Source organism: Mesocricetus auratus, unplaced genomic scaffold (assembly GCF_017639785.1).
Source record: "Mesocricetus auratus isolate SY011 unplaced genomic scaffold, BCM_Maur_2.0 Super-Scaffold_100026, whole genome shotgun sequence".
Classification (NCBI taxonomy): domain Eukaryota; kingdom Metazoa; phylum Chordata; class Mammalia; order Rodentia; family Cricetidae; genus Mesocricetus; species Mesocricetus auratus.
In genome coordinates this window covers 18719275-18737280 of record NW_024429207.1, presented here as the reverse complement: position 1 = coordinate 18737280, position 18006 = coordinate 18719275, and the positions used below count along the sequence as shown (strand labels likewise).

At 45.1% G+C, this 18006-nt stretch overlaps 1 protein-coding gene across 5 annotated transcripts in view; it reads left to right on the top strand.

Annotated features, from left to right (window-relative positions):
* The first annotated feature begins 3355 nt into the window (after positions 1 to 3355).
* Gtf2e2 (general transcription factor IIE subunit 2) overlaps positions 3356 to 18006 on the top strand; it is a 48199-nt gene continuing 33548 nt past the window's right edge. The window contains exons 1-2 of one of the 5 annotated variants that reach the window (XM_040731858.1): positions 3356 to 3377; positions 12655 to 12824. In XM_040731858.1, coding sequence (XP_040587792.1) covers positions 3373 to 3377; positions 12655 to 12824 — 175 coding nt within the window. In that variant the 5' untranslated portion in view covers positions 3356 to 3372. Of the gene's footprint in view, positions 3378 to 9157; positions 9268 to 9326; positions 9706 to 12042; positions 12526 to 12654; positions 12825 to 18006 lie in introns of those variants that run through there. The other 4 variants (XM_040731859.1, XM_013110775.3, XM_013110776.3 and 1 more) reach the window with 4 other exon arrangements.

The following is an 18006-nucleotide window of genomic DNA, read 5'->3' as shown; positions in this document are numbered from 1 at the left end:
AGGCCAAAGCAAATGTTAGGAACTGGGCTATTTTCCCTGTAAATGTGATAACTGAACCCTATGGAGATGGGGTTGTGAGGCGTGTCATATGAAAACCCCCCAAGTGAGCTAATTTGACCAAAAAGGACTTATTTTCCTCACTTAAGCAGAAGTCTGGAGGTGGCGCCTCCATAAAGCATCCATGCTCCAAGCTCTGTGGATATTTTCAATTCACTACCCTTTCCAAGGTTGGTTTCATGTGTGACTTGTCATTTGGGTTGTATGACAAGTGTTTCATAGATAGAATTACATCTGTGTTCCCAACAGGTTGAAAAATGAGGAAAGAGTGTTATCTACATCAGGAAACAAAGACCTTCCAGAAATCCCCAACAGGTTTCTGCTTATATGGAAGCCACGTATCGCGCAGACACGCTAGCACAGGGAACCTGGCAAGCAAGCATTGTAGTTGCACATGCCATCTAGATGTACACACCACCAACCTGAGTGAAATGTAAAAAGCAAGAACGCTTAGGAAGGTAACCAGGACAGTGTGGCATGTGTTTTAAAATATGGACATTATTATTTATTTTATTTTATTTTTTTTTTGGTTTTTCGAGACAGGGTTTCTCTGTATTGTTTTGGAGGCTGTCCTGGAACTCGCTCTGTAGACCAGGCTGGCCTTGAACTCACAGAGATCCACCTGCCTCTGCCTCCCGAGTGCTGGGATTAAAGGAGTGTGCCACCAACACCCGGTGGACATTATTATTTAATAAGGCAGGGCCAATAGATGAAAAGTAACTTCCGCTGGAAATACAGGGGCTGGCTGGTAAAATACTTGCCTTGACAGCATAAGGACTTGAGTTCAGATTTCCAGCACCCAACTAAGAGCCAGGTCTGTAAGCCCAGCACTGGAGATGGGAGGGGTATGGACAAGACAGGCAGTTCTTTGGAGCTTACTGGCTAGGCAGGCTAGCCCTATCAGTGAGCTTCAGTTTTAGTAAGAAATGATGCCGTCTCAAAAAATAAGGTAGAGAGAGACCAGAAGACACTGGTCATCAACTTCTGGCTCCCACACAAGCACACATCTGCAAGCACATGTGTGCGCATAAGCACATGCTCACACACACACTGGAAAATATTGCTAGTCAGAAATGCTGGCGGGTATCTCTAATCTCTAGGAGGCTGAGCCAGAAGGATTGTGAGTTGAGAGCAGCCTGAGACACAGAGAAATCAAGTCCAGCCTGGGCTACATAGAAAGATAATGTTTCAAGACAACGAAACAAAGTAAAAAATACACAGCTGTTAGACTCTTAGATCCCAAGAGAAGGAGGCATGTCATCCCACAGCAGCGTGAAGACCATGAGGAACCATTGGGGCCAGTCAGTAGAGGCAGAATGAAAGACAAGTGTGGCTAAGAGATCTGGTTATGGTTTCTATGGGAATAAACAGGCAAGGCTGGGTAAGCAGGTCTAGGATTGCCTTATCTCGGTGATTTGCATTCTCTGGGGGTACGGGGGTTATTCCTCTTTGCTACCTGGCTGATTTTAGAGCAATTAGAAGGTGTGCAGAGTGAGAATTCAGGAAAGATGGTGGCCGGGGATATGACCTGGCCTGGTTGTTTCACACATGAAAGGCAACCTCACCTAGGTTTCTTCACCTACCATTTACTGTATCTGGAAGTTGACCATGCTGGGAGGAACCAGCCGCACATGGTCTGAGGTTTTTCTCAGATGCCAAAGCATCAGAATATGGAGAATCTCTGGGGATCTAGTGCAGTGGTATGGCTTGCCTCACATGCTTGAGGTCCTGGTTCAGTTCCTGGCATCATTAAATTTAAAAAGCCATGCCTGGAGTCCCAGCATTTGGGAGATAGGGGCAGAAGGATCCCAAGATCAGGGTCAAACTGAGCCGCACTGATGGGGGAATGCCCTCTGTTTACACTGCACAGCATGACCCTATGTGGAAAACCAAAACAGAATACGGAAAATCAAAGCCATGGTTACGTGTGTAGCATGATGGGGCTCATTCTCTAGAACAATAATCTAAAATCACGTTCTCAATTAAAGGTAGGGTTATCCCCCCTCTCAAATATTCAAAATATATAGACCAGGTTGGCTTCCAACTCAGGGATCTCCCTACCTCTGCCTCCCAAGTGCTGGACTGAAAGGCGTGAGCCTACGTGCCAGACTAACTGTCCATGGCAGTTGCTTGACCTCACGCTCAGTTTGGGTTTTTAACATTTGGTGAGCTGATTCTTTTAGTGAGGTAGCACCATCTAGTGGGAGGTCCCTGGAAATGAGACTAAGTGATCATGAGATAAGGACTCTACTTGATTACTGAAGTCACCTCAATTTCTCAGAATGCAGTTTAACAAGCATATATGACTAAGGCAGTGTGTTAGTCAGGGTTCTCAGAGTAACAGGACCAATAGAATTAGTATATATTCTTTTTAAAATAACTTATTTAACTTTATTTTATGGGCATTGATACAAAGGTGTCAGACACCTCCCCACCCACACCCCCCACCCCGAAACTGGAGTTACAGACAGTTATGAGTTGCCGTGTGGTCACTGGGATCCAAACCCGGGGTCCTCTGGAAAAGCAGCCAGTGCTCCCAACCGCTGAGCCATCTCTCCAGTCCCTCTTTTTTTTAATTAAAGATTTTTTATTTTAATTTTTATGTGTTTGTGTGTGGGTGTTTTGCCTGCATGCATATCCGTGTACCTCATGCCTGGCCCACCGAGGCCAGAAGAGGGCGTCAGATCCCCTGAGACAGGAGTTCTAGATGGTTGTAAACCATTATGTGGTTGCTCAGAATCTAACCTGGGTCCTCTGGAAGAGCAACCAGTGCTCTTAACTGCTAAGTCATCTCTCCAGTTGCCAAGTGGGTATCTATTCTAAAGGAGATTATTAAATTGGTTTATGTGATGATACGAACTGGCGGGCTGTGAGGCACTAGGCAATCAGGATGTCTACATCATGAGATTTGACTTTCAAAGACGCTCAATTTATTCACCCCAACAGTCCTTACAATATCATGGTACTAGAAAGATTACAGTAGTCCTGTGTGAACCAGCATCTCAACAAATGAGGAACAGTCGGGCAGGAAATGATACAGGCTTCTATTGCGGAATCCTCTATGGTGAGGGAGCTTCAGGAGCGAACTTGACCCACATCTAACCGTGAGGTCCTTCCGCGGTGACAGGCTGGGAGGATGGCACTATTGGACGTTCCAGAAGGTTCTTGAGAGCATTGTTCAGTGGCAAGTGCTCATAGGTGAGCATGTGCGAACTCTGTGACAGTGCAGGGAACTCGACGGTTGCTGGAGTCAGAGTCACACATGGCTGGTCTCAAAGTACTCGCCGCGGATGGGTATCGGCGTGGAGGCTGGCGATGCTGTGAGTGATATCCTGGGGCCTCCTACCAAGCTCCAGGTTTATATTGGTCCAGTGGGCATTAGCTTCATGTTATCGGGACACAGCTTAGGGCTCATTCATTAATATATCAGAGCCTGCCTGCCTGACGCTTGGCTCAGAGTTGCCATGTGGCCGACTCCCCTTATCTTGCAAGCTTTGAATTATTCCAATTAACCACAAAATGGTTTTCAAGTTACACAAGCATTTCAGGCTCATGTTCCTAGAAGCGTACATAAGAAATAGAGAGATACAAACTGTCATCATTAGATACTCCAAACATTTATGAGACACAGTTAGGAGTACCCATGTGCTTACCATCTCTGACGAACTAGTACACATAATGAACTGCACATGTTCAGTTTCTTTTTGCTATACTGGACAAGGGTTTGGGGGCTGAATTCAGGCGTTTGAATTCTTAGTTCAAATGCTGTGTAAAATGACCTGAAAGTTTCTGTTTCTGTTCTGGAAGGACTCTTTATCTCTGTAGCTGCAACACTGAAGAGTAAATCCAATGCTACTCTGTGAATGGCTGAACTATACCATAAATCAGTGTCTTAATCTCTCAGAGTTCTTGTTGGCTTTTGTAGTGATATGTTATTTATGATTTATTAAAGCTGGACTGAGGATCCAGAAAAGCAAAGTCAGCCTCAAGCTATAGAGTTCAGGCAGTGGTGATACACTTTAATCCCAGCAGCCAGAAGCTAGGAGATGGCGGTACACACCTCTAATCCTAGGATTCAGGATTAAGAGGCAGATGCATCTCTGTGAGTCCAAGGCCACTCAGATCTATACAAAATTGATCCCGTCTAAAAGAGAATTATAGCTCACACCTTTAATCCCAGCACTAGAGGGGTATAAAAGACAGGAGCAAATAGTCAGTATGAGGCATTTTCTCCAGCCACGCTGAGCAGAGTTTTGAGACTTGAAGAGCTCATGCCTGGATCAGCCCTTTCAGCATGAGCTAGTGGCCAACTGCTTTGCTTCCTGATCTTCAGCTTGAACCCTAATATCTATCTCTGGGTCTTTTATTTATTCATGTTACTGACTCGGATGATATTAATTGAGAAGGAATGAGAGCCTGAAAACTGAAATGCGTCCTTATGGAAAGACCCTGTTGACACAGAATATATTGAACCCTTAATTTCTGCCAAGTCCTTCTTGCCAGGAGGAACAGTTATTCCATCTCATCTAATATTAACCCTGCTTTGTTTGTTTTTTCTTTCTTTTGTTGTTTTAGCTTTGGAGCCTATCCTGGCACTCCCACTCTGTAGACCAGCCTGGCCTCGAACTCACAGAGATCCGCCCGCCTCTGCCTCCCGAGTGCTGGGATTAAAAGCGTGCACCACCACCGCCCGGCTGTTCAGCTCTATTACACCAGCCACAGCAACACATCTTCACACAGTGTACAAATATCCCACAACACTGTAGCAGCCCAAGAATAGGGTTGGTCCTGAAGGATAATGTTAAGCTGATCTAAAATTTCTTTTTAAGGTTTTTTTGAGAGCTGGTAAGGCATAGGGGCTAATTGATACAGAAAGTGCTTTAGTCGACTCGTTTTAGTTTGGGGTATGACATGTCTAGAGTGACAGGAACAGAGATGAGTTGGTGGGGTGGCTATTTTTGGTTGCTAACTTGACTATATCTGAACTATAATCTAGAAGTGGAGGGCACTCTTGTGACCCAGATCTCAAGGCAGGAAGACAGCACACTCTTTTGATTCAGATCTTGAGACTGGAAGACTTACAGCTCTCTCTAATCCAGACCTTGGAAGGCACACCTTTAATCTGGGCCACACCTTCTGCTGGAAGCCTCTATAAGGACACCTGCTTGCCCTCACCTTGTCAGCATATCCATTCCTTCACTGGCACCTACTGCTTCAGAATTCCAGCATCTGCAGAAGACCAGCTGAGACACCCAGTGTCGTGGGACTGAGCAGCTACCCGAGTCTTGGACTTTCCATTCATAGCTAGTCATTGTTGGACTGCAATCTGCAAGTCATTTCGATAAATTCCCTTACATACATACACACACACACACACACACACACACACACACACACACAGAGAGAGAGAGAGAGAGAGAGAGAGAGAGAGAGAGAGAGAGAGAGAGAGATTCATCCTATAAGTTCTGTGACTCTAGGGAATCCTGACTAATACAATCAGGTTGTAAAATTTCCCGTTGCATTCAATGATTATTGTAATGAAGTTATACTCCCTGAGGGCTTGGTGACCATCGCAGGTGTCCTAGAGTAGAACTAAAAGTTCACACAATAGTAATTTTTGATGTTACGTCCACATTTTGGAATACAATTTCAGGCATTATCTTGTCTAATCTTAACCATTGTCTAACTTGAGTAACTCATTGTGGCAGTTCCAGGGATGTAGAGGCTTATTTTAAAACATAGCTAGACTCTTCTCAAAACAGTTGTACTTGACCCAAAGACCCAGGGATCCAGGTACTCCAGATCACCATAGACCAGAAACAGTGGCCCCTGGCTTAATTGTCTCAGCACAGTGATGATTAAAAGACACGGGTACTAGCTAGGTGGTGGTGGCAGCAGCAGCAGCCCATGTCGTCTTTAATCCCAGCACTCAGGAGGCAGAGGCAGATGGATCTCTGTCAGTTCAAGACCAGCCTGGTCTACAGAGAGAGTTCCAGGACAGGTTCCAAAACAATACAGAGAAACCCTGTCTCGAAAAACCAAAACCAAAACCAAAACAAAACAAAACAAAGCAGAGAGAGAGAGAGAGAGAGAGAGAGAGAGAGAGAGAGAGAGAGAGATAAAGGAAAAGTGAGACGTTCTAGAGAGTGGGAGGAGCTTCTAAGAGAGAGAAAAAAAACATTTAATCTCCTGTCCAAGGGCTTTTATAGGGTTATGGAAGACACTGGAGATATGCTGAAGGTAGCTGCTATTGAGATCTCTGGGCTATCATATGCTCATCCATAGGAGGGCCATACACTGTATGCACGTCTTCCTGGCCCAAGATGATCATATTGCTGTTAATATGCATCCAGCTCAGTTAGGGGCGGAGGAAGCCCCCTGTCCATCCCTGGCTCCGGCTTTGCTAGTTATCAACCTTGGTTGTTTGCAAGCTATTGCATTGTATTCCTAAGGCCTTGCAGCACTGTTAAATATGCTAAACTTTCTGTTCTCACAGCTGAGGCCTGGCTGTCAGTAGATGTTCAGCTAACTCCTTGTCTGCAGTATCACCAGATCATCTGGTGTCTCTTTCCACTTTATTTACAATTTGGTCTTTTACAAAAAGCTTCATCAGAAGCGGAGATACATAAAAGCAATGGTACCTAGCATATAATCCCCAGAAGGGGTTTCCTGGAAGCTAGCTAGCCTGTTTGGTGATACTGGCCTTGGCTTTCAGAGCTTCTGGTTTTTTTTTTTTTTTGTTTTGTTTTGGTTTTTACGAGACAGGGTTTCTCTGTATTGTTTTGGAGGCTATCGGTCCAGCCCGGCTTCGAACGCTCAGAGATCCGCCTGCCTCTACCTCCCGAGTGCTGGGATTAAAGGTGTGCCACCACCGCCCGGCTCTGTCTGTTTCTTATTGGGCCAACTGCAAGCTTGTTTCTCATTCCCACTTTTTCTGGTCTGTTTTATGCTGAGATTCTTTGTAACCTGAAAGGTCATCCTATGTAACATATGTGGGCAACCTAAGGTTTGTATCCTGGGGACTTTTCCCCTTTGTAGCTTGTGTTTTATGTCACTTTGTCACAAGCTAAAGACATCTGAGATGAGGGAACCTCAGTTAAAGAAAATGCTTCCATAAGATGGAACTGTAGGCAAGCTTGTAGGATATTTTCTTAGTGATTGATGGGAGAGTCCATTATGGGTGATGTCATCTCTGGGCAGGTGGTCCTGGATTCTATAAGAAAGCAGGCTGTTCAGATCATAAGGTGCAAGCCAGTAAGTAGCTCTGCTTTGGCTCCTGCCTTCAGGGTCCTGCCCTGACTTACATCAGTGTTGGATTGCTACCTCGAAGTGTAAGCTATTTCACCCTTTCCTCCCCAAGTTGCTTTGGTCATGGTGTTTCATAACAGCAACAGTTTGGAACCAAATGTATGCAACGGGGCAAGTGGGGGTGTGTGTGGAATTGCAGTAAAGAAACTGACTGACTTTCCTATGACATGGTTAAGGTAGATAAAGAGAACCCCCAGGGGTATCTGGAAGAATCCAGAGCAGAGATAGAAGTAGACTGAACATGGCTGGCTGACTGGGCATAGCCAGGGCTATCTGTGAGACAGGGGAGAGTAAGCAGAGACAGTGAATAGAGAGACGATACTGAGGAGCCGAGAGCAGGGAGAATAGCTGGGTTGTTAGATGGGGCATTAGCGGGGCGGGGCTGGTGCATGCCTTTAGTCCCGGCACTCAGGAGGCAGAGGCAGGAGGACCTCTAATTTGAGGCCAGCTTGGTCTACAGAGTGAGTTCCAGGACAGCCAGGGCTACACAGAGGAATCCTGTCTCGAACCCCACCCCCAGCAAAAAAGAAGGGTGAGTAACTGATGGGTGGGGTGGGGGCTTTGAAACATAGCTGAGGGAGCCTGGAGACTAACGGACCTGGATGTGTTGATAAGTGCCTGATATGCTGACATGTTAATTGGAGGGCCATATGTCATTTTTTTGCTGGAGGTAAGGGGAATGAATGTTTCCTAGACAGGAGTCAGTTTCACAAGTTTCCTGAGGAATGCTGGCTTTTGTCTGATCCCCAAAAATCCTCCCATAGCCCAGGTTCAGCTCGTTTCTGGATCTCTAGACTGTCTTTTGGAGTTTGGGGGATTGGAGTTTCCTTTGGGCCTGACGAAGACATAGCTATAAGACGCTAGCCCCTGCATCCTTAGTACCCTGTTTGGGGGGAGACAGAACTGAGACCCAGGGTAACTTTGGCTAATAATTAAACTACAGATACAGACTATATGAGCACTGGCTTAGGCCGTAGGAACAAGGAAAGGAAAGTTTTAGGGTGCAGGATGGGCCATTGATTTGTTGTTGTTGCATAACCCCGCCCCCTTCTCATGTCTCTGAATCCTCCAAAACTCTTGTCTAAGACAGCTAACAGGTTTGGAAAAAAGCCCATGTTTGAAGGGCAGGAGTCAAGCACTATGTCTGAGTTTGCCTTTGCTATCTAGGTTGTTTTATTCACTTGTTAAAGAATGGTGGAGTAACAGTTTCTAAAATTTAGGCGCTATTGAGTGGCATTTAAGGTAAAGTCAAAAGGCCTGGCGTGGAGCAAAGGTTTGTAACGCTTACGCTCAGCACTCGGGAGACTGAGACAGGAGGATCTCTGCCACTTTGAGGCCAAAATAGTCTATTAATTCAAGTTCCAAATCAACCAGGACAACACAGTCCTTGTCTCAAAAAAAAAATCCCCTCCAAAAAAAATCACAAAGAAAATATTGATAATGTTGTCAGTTGGGTTAAACTCCAGAGCCCGCTGGAGGATCTGGTCCTAAGCTCTGATTTTCTGCCAAGAAATGTGTCTGCGTCCTTCACTAGCGCAGTGAATCCTGGAGTAAAGCTGCCGGCAGCCTCCGGTCGTCATGGAGACGTCGCACGCCCCAGCAGGCTCCTCCTTTCATAGGATCGGGGGCGGGGCACGCGGTGGCGCACGCGCGTTTACGGCGCGGCGTCGCGGTGGTTGCCGGGAGCCAGCGTCCAGCCGCCCGACCAGGAAGTGGAGGGCGGAGCCGGCTCGGCGGCCACAGGCGGGACCCCCCCCCCCCCCGGGCAGGTCGGCGCTGGGCGTGCGCGCGGCGGTGGCTGGGGCCGCGGCCGAGGGGCGGGAGGCAGAGCCACGGTGGGCGGGCGTGCGTGCGTGCGGCCGAGGCGGAGGCCGGGAGGCGGCGCGGGCTGCGGGCGCTGAGGTAGGAGCCACGGCGGCGGGCGAAGCAGCGAGTCACCCGGGGGACTCCGCTGCCCGAGGCGCGACGCGGCTTCCGAGGGGACGCGCGTGGACTCCACGCCGCCGCCGCCGAGCCGTTCTCCAAGCCGAGCACCTCGAAAGCGGCTCTCTTCCAGCCAGCTTTGTCTTTTAGGCCGGAGGTCCATAAGGCAAACTTTTGGCTTGGAAAGCGCGAAGATTCCCGGTGGGCGAGCGGGTTGTGCCGCCTCGGGGCCCCTAAGTTTGTGTTAGCAGCCGAGCGCACCTTGTGTGGAGCAGGGAGGGGACCACGGCGTCCTCTCCACCCCCAGGGTTGCCTCCCTCTCGGCGTCTGCCCTGCCTTTTCTAATGCTCCTGAACTTGAGTTGTGTATTTTCTGCGGAGTCGAGAGGCATTTCGGAACGCTTCGGTCTGTTTCATGGTGCGCCAGCAGAGAAGCCAAAGATAAGAGCAGACAGGCTGGAAGATTGCAGATTCTGGGGTGGGAGGAACTGGGCACTGGAACGTGAAGATTTTTCAGTTTTAGCTTCTCGGTATCTGTGCCCTTTGAAATGTACCAGCTCTCAGTTGGGTATCCTGTTTGGTGGTTTTGGTTGACCGAAGTAATGAAAAGTGGATGTGGGATGTTTCTCTACCACACACACACAGGCACAGATGCTGCAGAAGGAGGAAAAGTTAGCTGGAACACGAAAGAGTAAGCTGCTTGCTCTGGATGCCTTTGTTGGTACCATATAGGTCGCTCTTATTTTAGAGACCTTTGCTAGGGTTCCTGGTCTGGAACAGTTGACCTTGGGTGTGCTTCTGCAGCCCAGGTTTTATTGTTAAAATTAGGGCTAGCACTAATGCCTAGTTTTTCAGAGTTGTGGGAATTATGTACTGTTAAGTTTTTTTGTAAAGTGCAGAGCTTGGATCTGTACTATAAGCATTTTTTTAAAGGCCAGGTTAATCATCTGACCTTACGAAGTAAAATAGAAATGTTCCCTGTTTTACGAGTTGCAGCCTGCCTGTTTCCTGTCTTCTCACTTGGGAATTTTTTCTTATTCCTGTTTTCACACACTTTTCCTCTCCCAACACTCCTAGTTTCCTTACTTGCATATTTATAGTTACTTCTTACCAAATACCACTAGAATAACAATTACTCTTGGAAAAAAACTTTTATAACTACTTCCTCACTTTTGCAGTTGAGCTAAACATGTACAACATTGGTAGTGTGAAACTGAATTTAGAGCAGTCGTGTAGATTATTGCCCAGGTGTTAGGAATTGAAACTGAAGCGGCTGTTTTACTCTTAGGCCAGCTTCAACTCTTCTTGCCTGAAGTTCACACATTTTTCTTTCCTTTTTTTTTTTTTTTTTTTTGGTTTTGGTTTCTCGAGACAGGGTTTCTCTATTGTTTTGGAGGCTGTCCTGGAACTCGCTTGGTAGTCCAGGCTGGTCTCGAACTCACAGAGATCCGCCTGCCTCTGCCTCCCGAGTGCTGGGATTAAAGGCGTGCGCCACCAACGCCCGGCCAGATTTTTTTCTTAGGAGTGCTTTTTTTTTTTAATGATCAAGATTAAGCCTGAGGATTCATAAATGCACACTACTACATGGTAAGGTCAAGCAAGCTATATCTCTAGGCTCCTTCCCGTTTTTTTTGTTATTGTTGTTTTATTTTTTTTGGAACAGAGTTTCTCTGTGTAGCTTTGGCTGTCCTGGAACTTGGTCTGTAGACCAGGCTGGCCTTGAACTCACAGAGATCCTGTCTCTGCCTCCTGAGTGTGGGACTAAAGGTGTGTGCCACCACGGTGCAGTCTTCTTCCTGTTTTTATACTCATGCATGTGGAACCCGTTAGGATTCTTCAGCTTCCCTGAAGATGTGGAAGCAATAGTTAACTCAGTAAAAACTGAACTTGAGGTTCTGTTTTCCTAGGCTAGTGATTTTTAGTATTGTGCTGTAATGCTGAGCTCCTAATCCCTAACGAGGTCACAAGGGCACCATTGATACTCCATTGTGTACTGGGTTGCTAGACATTTGTGTTCAGTACAAAGGATGTATTAGATACATTTTCAACTTAAAATTATCTTCAATGTCTGAGGGGTTTATCAGGCATCCTCTGTATCTCTCTCCTTTCTGAATACTAGTTCAATAGTGTGAAATTCAGTCATAGAGGCAAGTGCTTACTCATGAGATTGTCCTGGAAGTCCTTGTGCACCTCTGCTTCAGCCATGGCCGTGCCACTTGAGGTGCAGTCGCTATAGTTTTAGAAAGTAAAAATTGGACTGATGAGATGGCTCAGAGAGGTAAAAATGTGAGCCTGCAAGCCTCAGGACTTGTTTACTCCCTAGAACCCACAAAAAGCTGCATGTGGTGTCTTTGTGGCTCTTACCCATAATCCTAAGCTCCAACTTCAAGAGGAAAGACGGAGACAGGAGGATTGCTCTGAAACTCCCAGGCCAAGAGAGTGGCAGAAACAAAAAGAGGATGGAAAGCAAGGAGAGATTCCCCAAAGTTGTCTTGTCCTCTGACTTCCACACATATACTGAGGCATGCGTACTCATTCTTAAATACATGAACATGAGCCAGCATGCATACACAACACATTTTTTTAAAAAATGGTTTTTTGAGACAGGGTTTTTAGAGGCTCTCCTGGGAACTCTTGGTACACCAGGCTGGCCTCGAACTCAGAGATCCACCTGCCTCTGTCTCCCGAGTGCTGGGATTAAAGGCGTGCACCACCAATTCCCTGCTCAACAATGCATTTTTAAATAATTAGTGAAATATATTAAAAATTAGTTCTAAAAATACTGCTTACACATACAATTAATACAGGGCATCTTTGCACTTAGAGGATTCTTGTTGGTGCCAGGTCTTAAAGTTTGTGTGCATGTGAGTCTGTTTTGGAGACAAGTCTGGTGTAGCCCAGTTTGGCCTTGGGGTATCCAGCTGAGGATGACTTGAAGTTGTGATTCCCCCTGCTTCCACCTCAAGAGTGCTAGGGTTAGTGGTGTGTATCACTATATCCGTTGTTGGAGATTTATCTCAGGACCTTGTGTGTGTGCTGGTCTAGTGCTGAACCAACAGCTGCATCCCCAGCTCTGCAGTCTGATATCTATTTTATACTTTACCTGAATTCTAGCTAGCACATTTCAGATATAAACAGGTCATAATTACCACTGTCCTGGACAGCGTAGCTGTAGGGCTTTGGAGAATAGTTGTGTTTTACTGACCGCACTACTGCCTATTGCACCATTTTTTAACAAGTAAGTGAATGCATATAAATGCTAGCAAACTAAATAAAAGATAATTTTGTAGGAACTAACTTGCCAAGGTCTGTAGACTTGGCATGTTAGTGATCTGAATTTATATTAAAGATGTGTTTGTTTGTGTAGCATTATGGATCCAAGCCTGTTGAGAGACAGAGAGCTGTTCAAAAAACGAGCTCTTTCCACCCCTGTGGTAGAAAAGCGTGCTGTGCCTTCTGAGTTGTCCTCGGCCTCATCCAAGAAGAAGAAAGCAAAAGTTGAACATGGAGGATCATCAGGCTCTAAACAAAATGCAGGTGAGTGTAATTGTTTTAGGACTGTTTCGTTTCACATTTTAAGGAAAGTAGTAATGGTAAGTTCAGTTTAATTTTGAGACAGGGTATCTGTGCAGCCCTGGCTGGCCTAGAACTTCTATGTAGAATAGAATGTCCCAGAGAGATGCCTGCCTCTGCCTCCTGAGTGCTGAGATTACAGGCCTGTCTATTACACCAGAAAGCTTAATATTCTTTTTTTTTTTTTTTTTTTTTTTTGGGTTTTCGAAACAGGGTTTCTCTGTGGTTTTGGAGGCTGTCCTGGGACTCACTTTGTAGACCAGGCTGGCCTCGAACTCACAGAGATCCGCCTGCCTCTGCCTCCCGAGTGCTGGGATTAAAGGCATGCGCCACCAACGCCCGGCTTAATATTCTTTTTGTTTGTTTGTTTTTGGTTTTTTTGAGACAGGGTTTCGTCTGTATTGCTTTGGAGCCTGTCCTGGAACTAACTCTTTTAGACCAGTCTGGTCTTGAACTCACAGAGATCCACCTGCCTCTGCCTCCCAAGTGCTGGGATTAAAGGAGTGTGCCACCAACGCCCAGCGAAAGTTTAATATTATTAGTACATGCATAATCTCATGTTTTAAAAATTAGGATATTGGGGCTGGAGAGATGGCTCAGAGGTTAAGAGCAGTGGCTGGTCTTCCAGAGGTCCTGAGTTCAATTCCCAGCAACCACATGGTGGCTCACAACCATCTGTAATTCAATCTGGCGCCCTCTTCTGGCGTGTAGACAGAACACTGTATATGTAATAAATACATAAATCTTAAAAAAATAAAAGAGAACAATTTAAAAAAAAATTAGGATATTAAGCTGGGAGGCAAAGGCAGGTGGATCTCTGTGAGTTCGAGGCTAACCTGGTCTACAGAGTGAGTTCCAGGACAGGCTCCAAAGCAATACAGACGAAACCCTATCAGGAAAAAAAAAACAAAAACCAAAAATTATATTAGGGCTGGAGAAATGGCTCAGAGGTTAAGAGGACCCTGGTTCAGTTTCCAGCACCCACATGGCAGCTCACAACTGTCTGTAATTCCAGTTGCAGGGGTGTCCCATACCTTCACACAGACATATGTGCAGGTCAAACATCAATGCACAAAAAGTAAAAATATATAACTCTTTGTGAGGCAGGGGAGGTGGTTCAGTAGGTAGCGTTGGGGACTTGAGCCTGCATCCCAATCCAGGGGTTTACACACCTGTAATCCCCATCCTGGGGAGGCAGAGACGGGAGGATACCTGGGACTCAATGGCCAGTCTAGAAGGTGATCCCTAGGTTCAGTGAGAGACGCTGTCTCAAGGTGGGGTGGTGGTAGTGGGGTGGGGAGCAAGGTGATAAAATCACTTGCTGTGAAACCTAGCAACTTGAGTTCAGTTCCTGAAACATGACGGAAGGAAAGAACAGGAATCCTGGAAGGTGGCTCATGACCTCCATAGATGGGTGACAGTACATGCATTTACACACACATGCACAAATACTAGTAAGTAAACCCCTCTTTCTGACCCAGCTTCCATGATGCATATATTATTACATAGTGGGGGGGGATAGTAGTGTAGTTTAAAAATCTAGAGATTAGCCGGGCGGTGGTGGCGCACGCCTTTAATCCCAACACTTGGGAGACAGAGGCAGGCGGATCTCTGTGATTTCGAGGCCAGACTGGACCGACAGCCTCCAAAACAATACAGAGAAACCCTGTCTCGTGAAAAAAAAAAAAAAAAGATTTCTAAGCTTTTCTAGACATTCAACAAATAGAGATTAGGGCTGGCAGGATGATTGAGTAGATAAAGGTGGTTGTCCTACAACTCCGACTACCTGAATGGGATCTTGCGATCGTACATAAAGGTAGAAGAATGGACTCCACAGAGTTGTTCTATGACTCACATCATGAGTATGTACACAGAAGTAATAACAACAACAAAATCTAGACAGTAAAGATTCACATGTTGTTAAAATACTGTTCAGAATAGTTCTGGCTACATGGTATTTTATATACTTAGGTTTTATAAACCCTTTTTATTATTAGTGTCATCGTTATTTTGAGAAATGATACTACCGTAGGCCAAAGCTGGCCTGGAACTCACTGTGTAGCCAAGGCTGGCCTTGTTTCATGACTGTTTCTGCCTCAGTCTCCTGACTGAGAGTAAAGGTGTGGGCCACCATGTCCAGCTTTGTGTTTATGCTAAGTAGAAAAACATGAAAAATGATGCTTTGTGGAAGTGATTTTGTGCTGTCATTGTTCTTTAAAGTAAAATTAATAGATTTCTGCTCTCTTCTCTTTACATAATTATGTACAGAAAGTCATCCCATCAGTAGTAGAGATTAAAAGGAAAAAGAAGTCCTTTGCAAACCCCGGCACTCTCCACAATTGTGTAACAGATTTCCTAGGGAGGACACCACCCCCTCCCCATACACGTTTACTTACCCAAACAGGGAACTGTACATATACAAGGTTTGTTAGGGTTATTTTAGGAGCAGAAAGGACTCAAAGACAGCTGCTATCACCAAAGCTGGAAACCTAGTAGGCAGCTCCACTGGTTGGGGAGTGTACTTTCCAAATGACTCAGCTGGTCTCTGTTCCCAGGGGCTAGTCTTTACTGCTTATGTGCTCTTGGTGATGGAGAGGCTAGTGAATCTGGTCAGTTCCAGGGACTTCCTGAAGCTGTTTTGAGTTGTTTACTTCTGTCTTGACTTCCCTGCAGGATGGAAACTGCTGCTTAGCCACAGTCCTCTTAACATACCAGCTATTCTGCATTTGTTTTCAGTCTCTGTTTAAGTATAAACTTAAAATGGCATTTATTATGATATTAACTAGTTAGAGCTGAGGAGATGATGGCTCAGTTCATCTGCATAATCATAAAAACCCGAGTTTAGATTCCCAGCACCATATATAAAGCTGGGTACATCCAGTGCTGGGGAGACAGACAGGAGGATCCTTAGGGCCTGCTGGCCAGTCACTGAGCTCCAGATTCAATGAGATCATTTGAAAAAAATAAGGTGGAGAGCAGTAGAGGAAGAAATCTACTCTCTCCCTCAGGCCTCTGCATGCACATGTACATTTAGTAAAAGGGGTATTTTCCTTTTTGCTAATATTGGAAATAATGTCTGTCCACTGAGCTTTGTGTTTTGTTTTACCTTTTTGCAGTATTTAAGGTTTGAACCCAGGGTATGCATGGCTCTCAGCCCCAGCTGCTTGCTTGCTTCCTTTTTCAGAATGACTGTTTCATTTACATTTTATTTTAACATCTTGTGTATGAGTGTTTTGCCTGTGTATGTGTATCACAGGCATGCACTGTCTGCAGAGAGCAGAAGAGGGTGGTGGATCTCTTGGAACCTATGTTATAGACAGTTGTAAGCTTCTGTGGGGATACTGGGAATTGAACCCAGATCCTTTGAGAGAGCAGCAAGAGCTCTTAACTGAGCCAACTCTCCAGCTCCTGTTTCATTTGCTTTTTAAGACGTGATTACATATTTTATGGTGATTTTTTTAAAAATAAAATTTAAATTAGAAACAAGCTTGTTTTACATGTCAATCCCAGTTCCCTCCCCCTCCCCTAATTAAATATTTTATAACAATTACTTTATGTGTAATAGGTGTTTTGCCTTCATGTATTGTCTGAGTACCACATTTGTGGCTGGTGCCTGTGGGGAGGCCGGAAAGGGGCATTTGATTGCCCTGGAACTGGAGTCACAGACATGCTACCATGTGGGTATTGGGAACTGAACCTGGGTCCTCTGGAAGAGCAGCAAATGTTCTTAACCACTGAAGTATCTTTTCAGCCCCAATGTAGTTTTTAAAAATAGCATATATTTTAATTTAATCTATTAAAATAATAGAATTCATTATGACATTTTTATACGTGGATAGAAGTGATTTATTCTGAGATAATTTCCTGAAGTAAATTTGTAGCTGTTGTTTATGACATAAAGGTAGTGTAATAGGGTTCCTCATAGGTAATAGCAAAGCAATGTTAAGATTGTGAAATATATTATCTGTATAGCCATTGGGATATTAATAAAATGGAATGGAGAGAGATGGCTCAGCTGTTCTGAGCACTTGTGTTCTTGTAGAGGAGCCAGACTTAATTCTCTGGATGCACATGGCAGTTTAGGTTTCTTAACTCTAGTTCCAGAGCATCTGGTGCCCTCTTCTGGCCTATGAGGGCAACAGGCATGCAGGTAGTACACATAAACACAGGTGAAACATCCATATGCATAAAAGAAAAAGGAAAAAGAAAAGGAAACTTCTATATTTCTTTTTTTCAGCCGGGGTCTTGCTGGCCTTGGTCTTGTGGCAGTCTTCTTGGCTGTCTGAGATTACAGGTGGATGCCCCCACACCTGGCATAGAACATCACATTCCTTTTTAAAAGTGTGTGCTTGCACTTGTGCCATGGGATGTGTATAGAGGCCAGAAGACAACTGCAGGTGTCCTTTATTGCCTTCCACTAGGAACAGAGTGTCTTGTTGTGTTAACTTAGCTATCTGGCCCATGAACTTGAGGAGAGCATCTTGTCTTTGCTGTATATTAGTGCTGTTGTGCAACCTTGAGCCACTGGCTCTGTGTGCGTTTTGTGGTCTGAATTCAGGCCTCATGGTATGGCAAGTGCTTTACCTCCTGAATGATCTTCCAACCCCAAACTGCCATAGTTCTGTACGTGTTGAGTGTCTTTACTATTATTGTTAGAGCTGGGTATGGTAGGGTAAACCTGCAATCCCAGTACTTGGGGAAGGGAGATCATCTTGGGCTGCATCTCAAAATGAACAAAACAAAAAACCCAAACCCCAAGTATTTATTATTACTCTGCCAGCTCTAACAAAAGTGTTTGACATTTCTTTGTAGTTTTCTGCATTGAGTATCTTTAGGTCTTGATAGTGTGACTAAGAGAAGTAAAAATAATCAGCTGGGCATGGTGGCACACACTTTTAATTCCATCACTTAGGAGACAGAGGCAGGTGGGTCTCTGAGTTCAAGGACAGCCAGGGCTACATAGAGAAACCCTGTCTCAAAAAACCAAAAGTAAATAAATAAATATAATAAAGTAAAAATATATTGTCTTCAATCAGTTTTAAATATTGGATTTTTAATGAATAGGGGCTCTGCAATGGTGGCACATGCCTGTAATCCCATGGTTTTGGAGACTGAGGCAGTATGGTTGCTGCAAGATTGAGGTCAG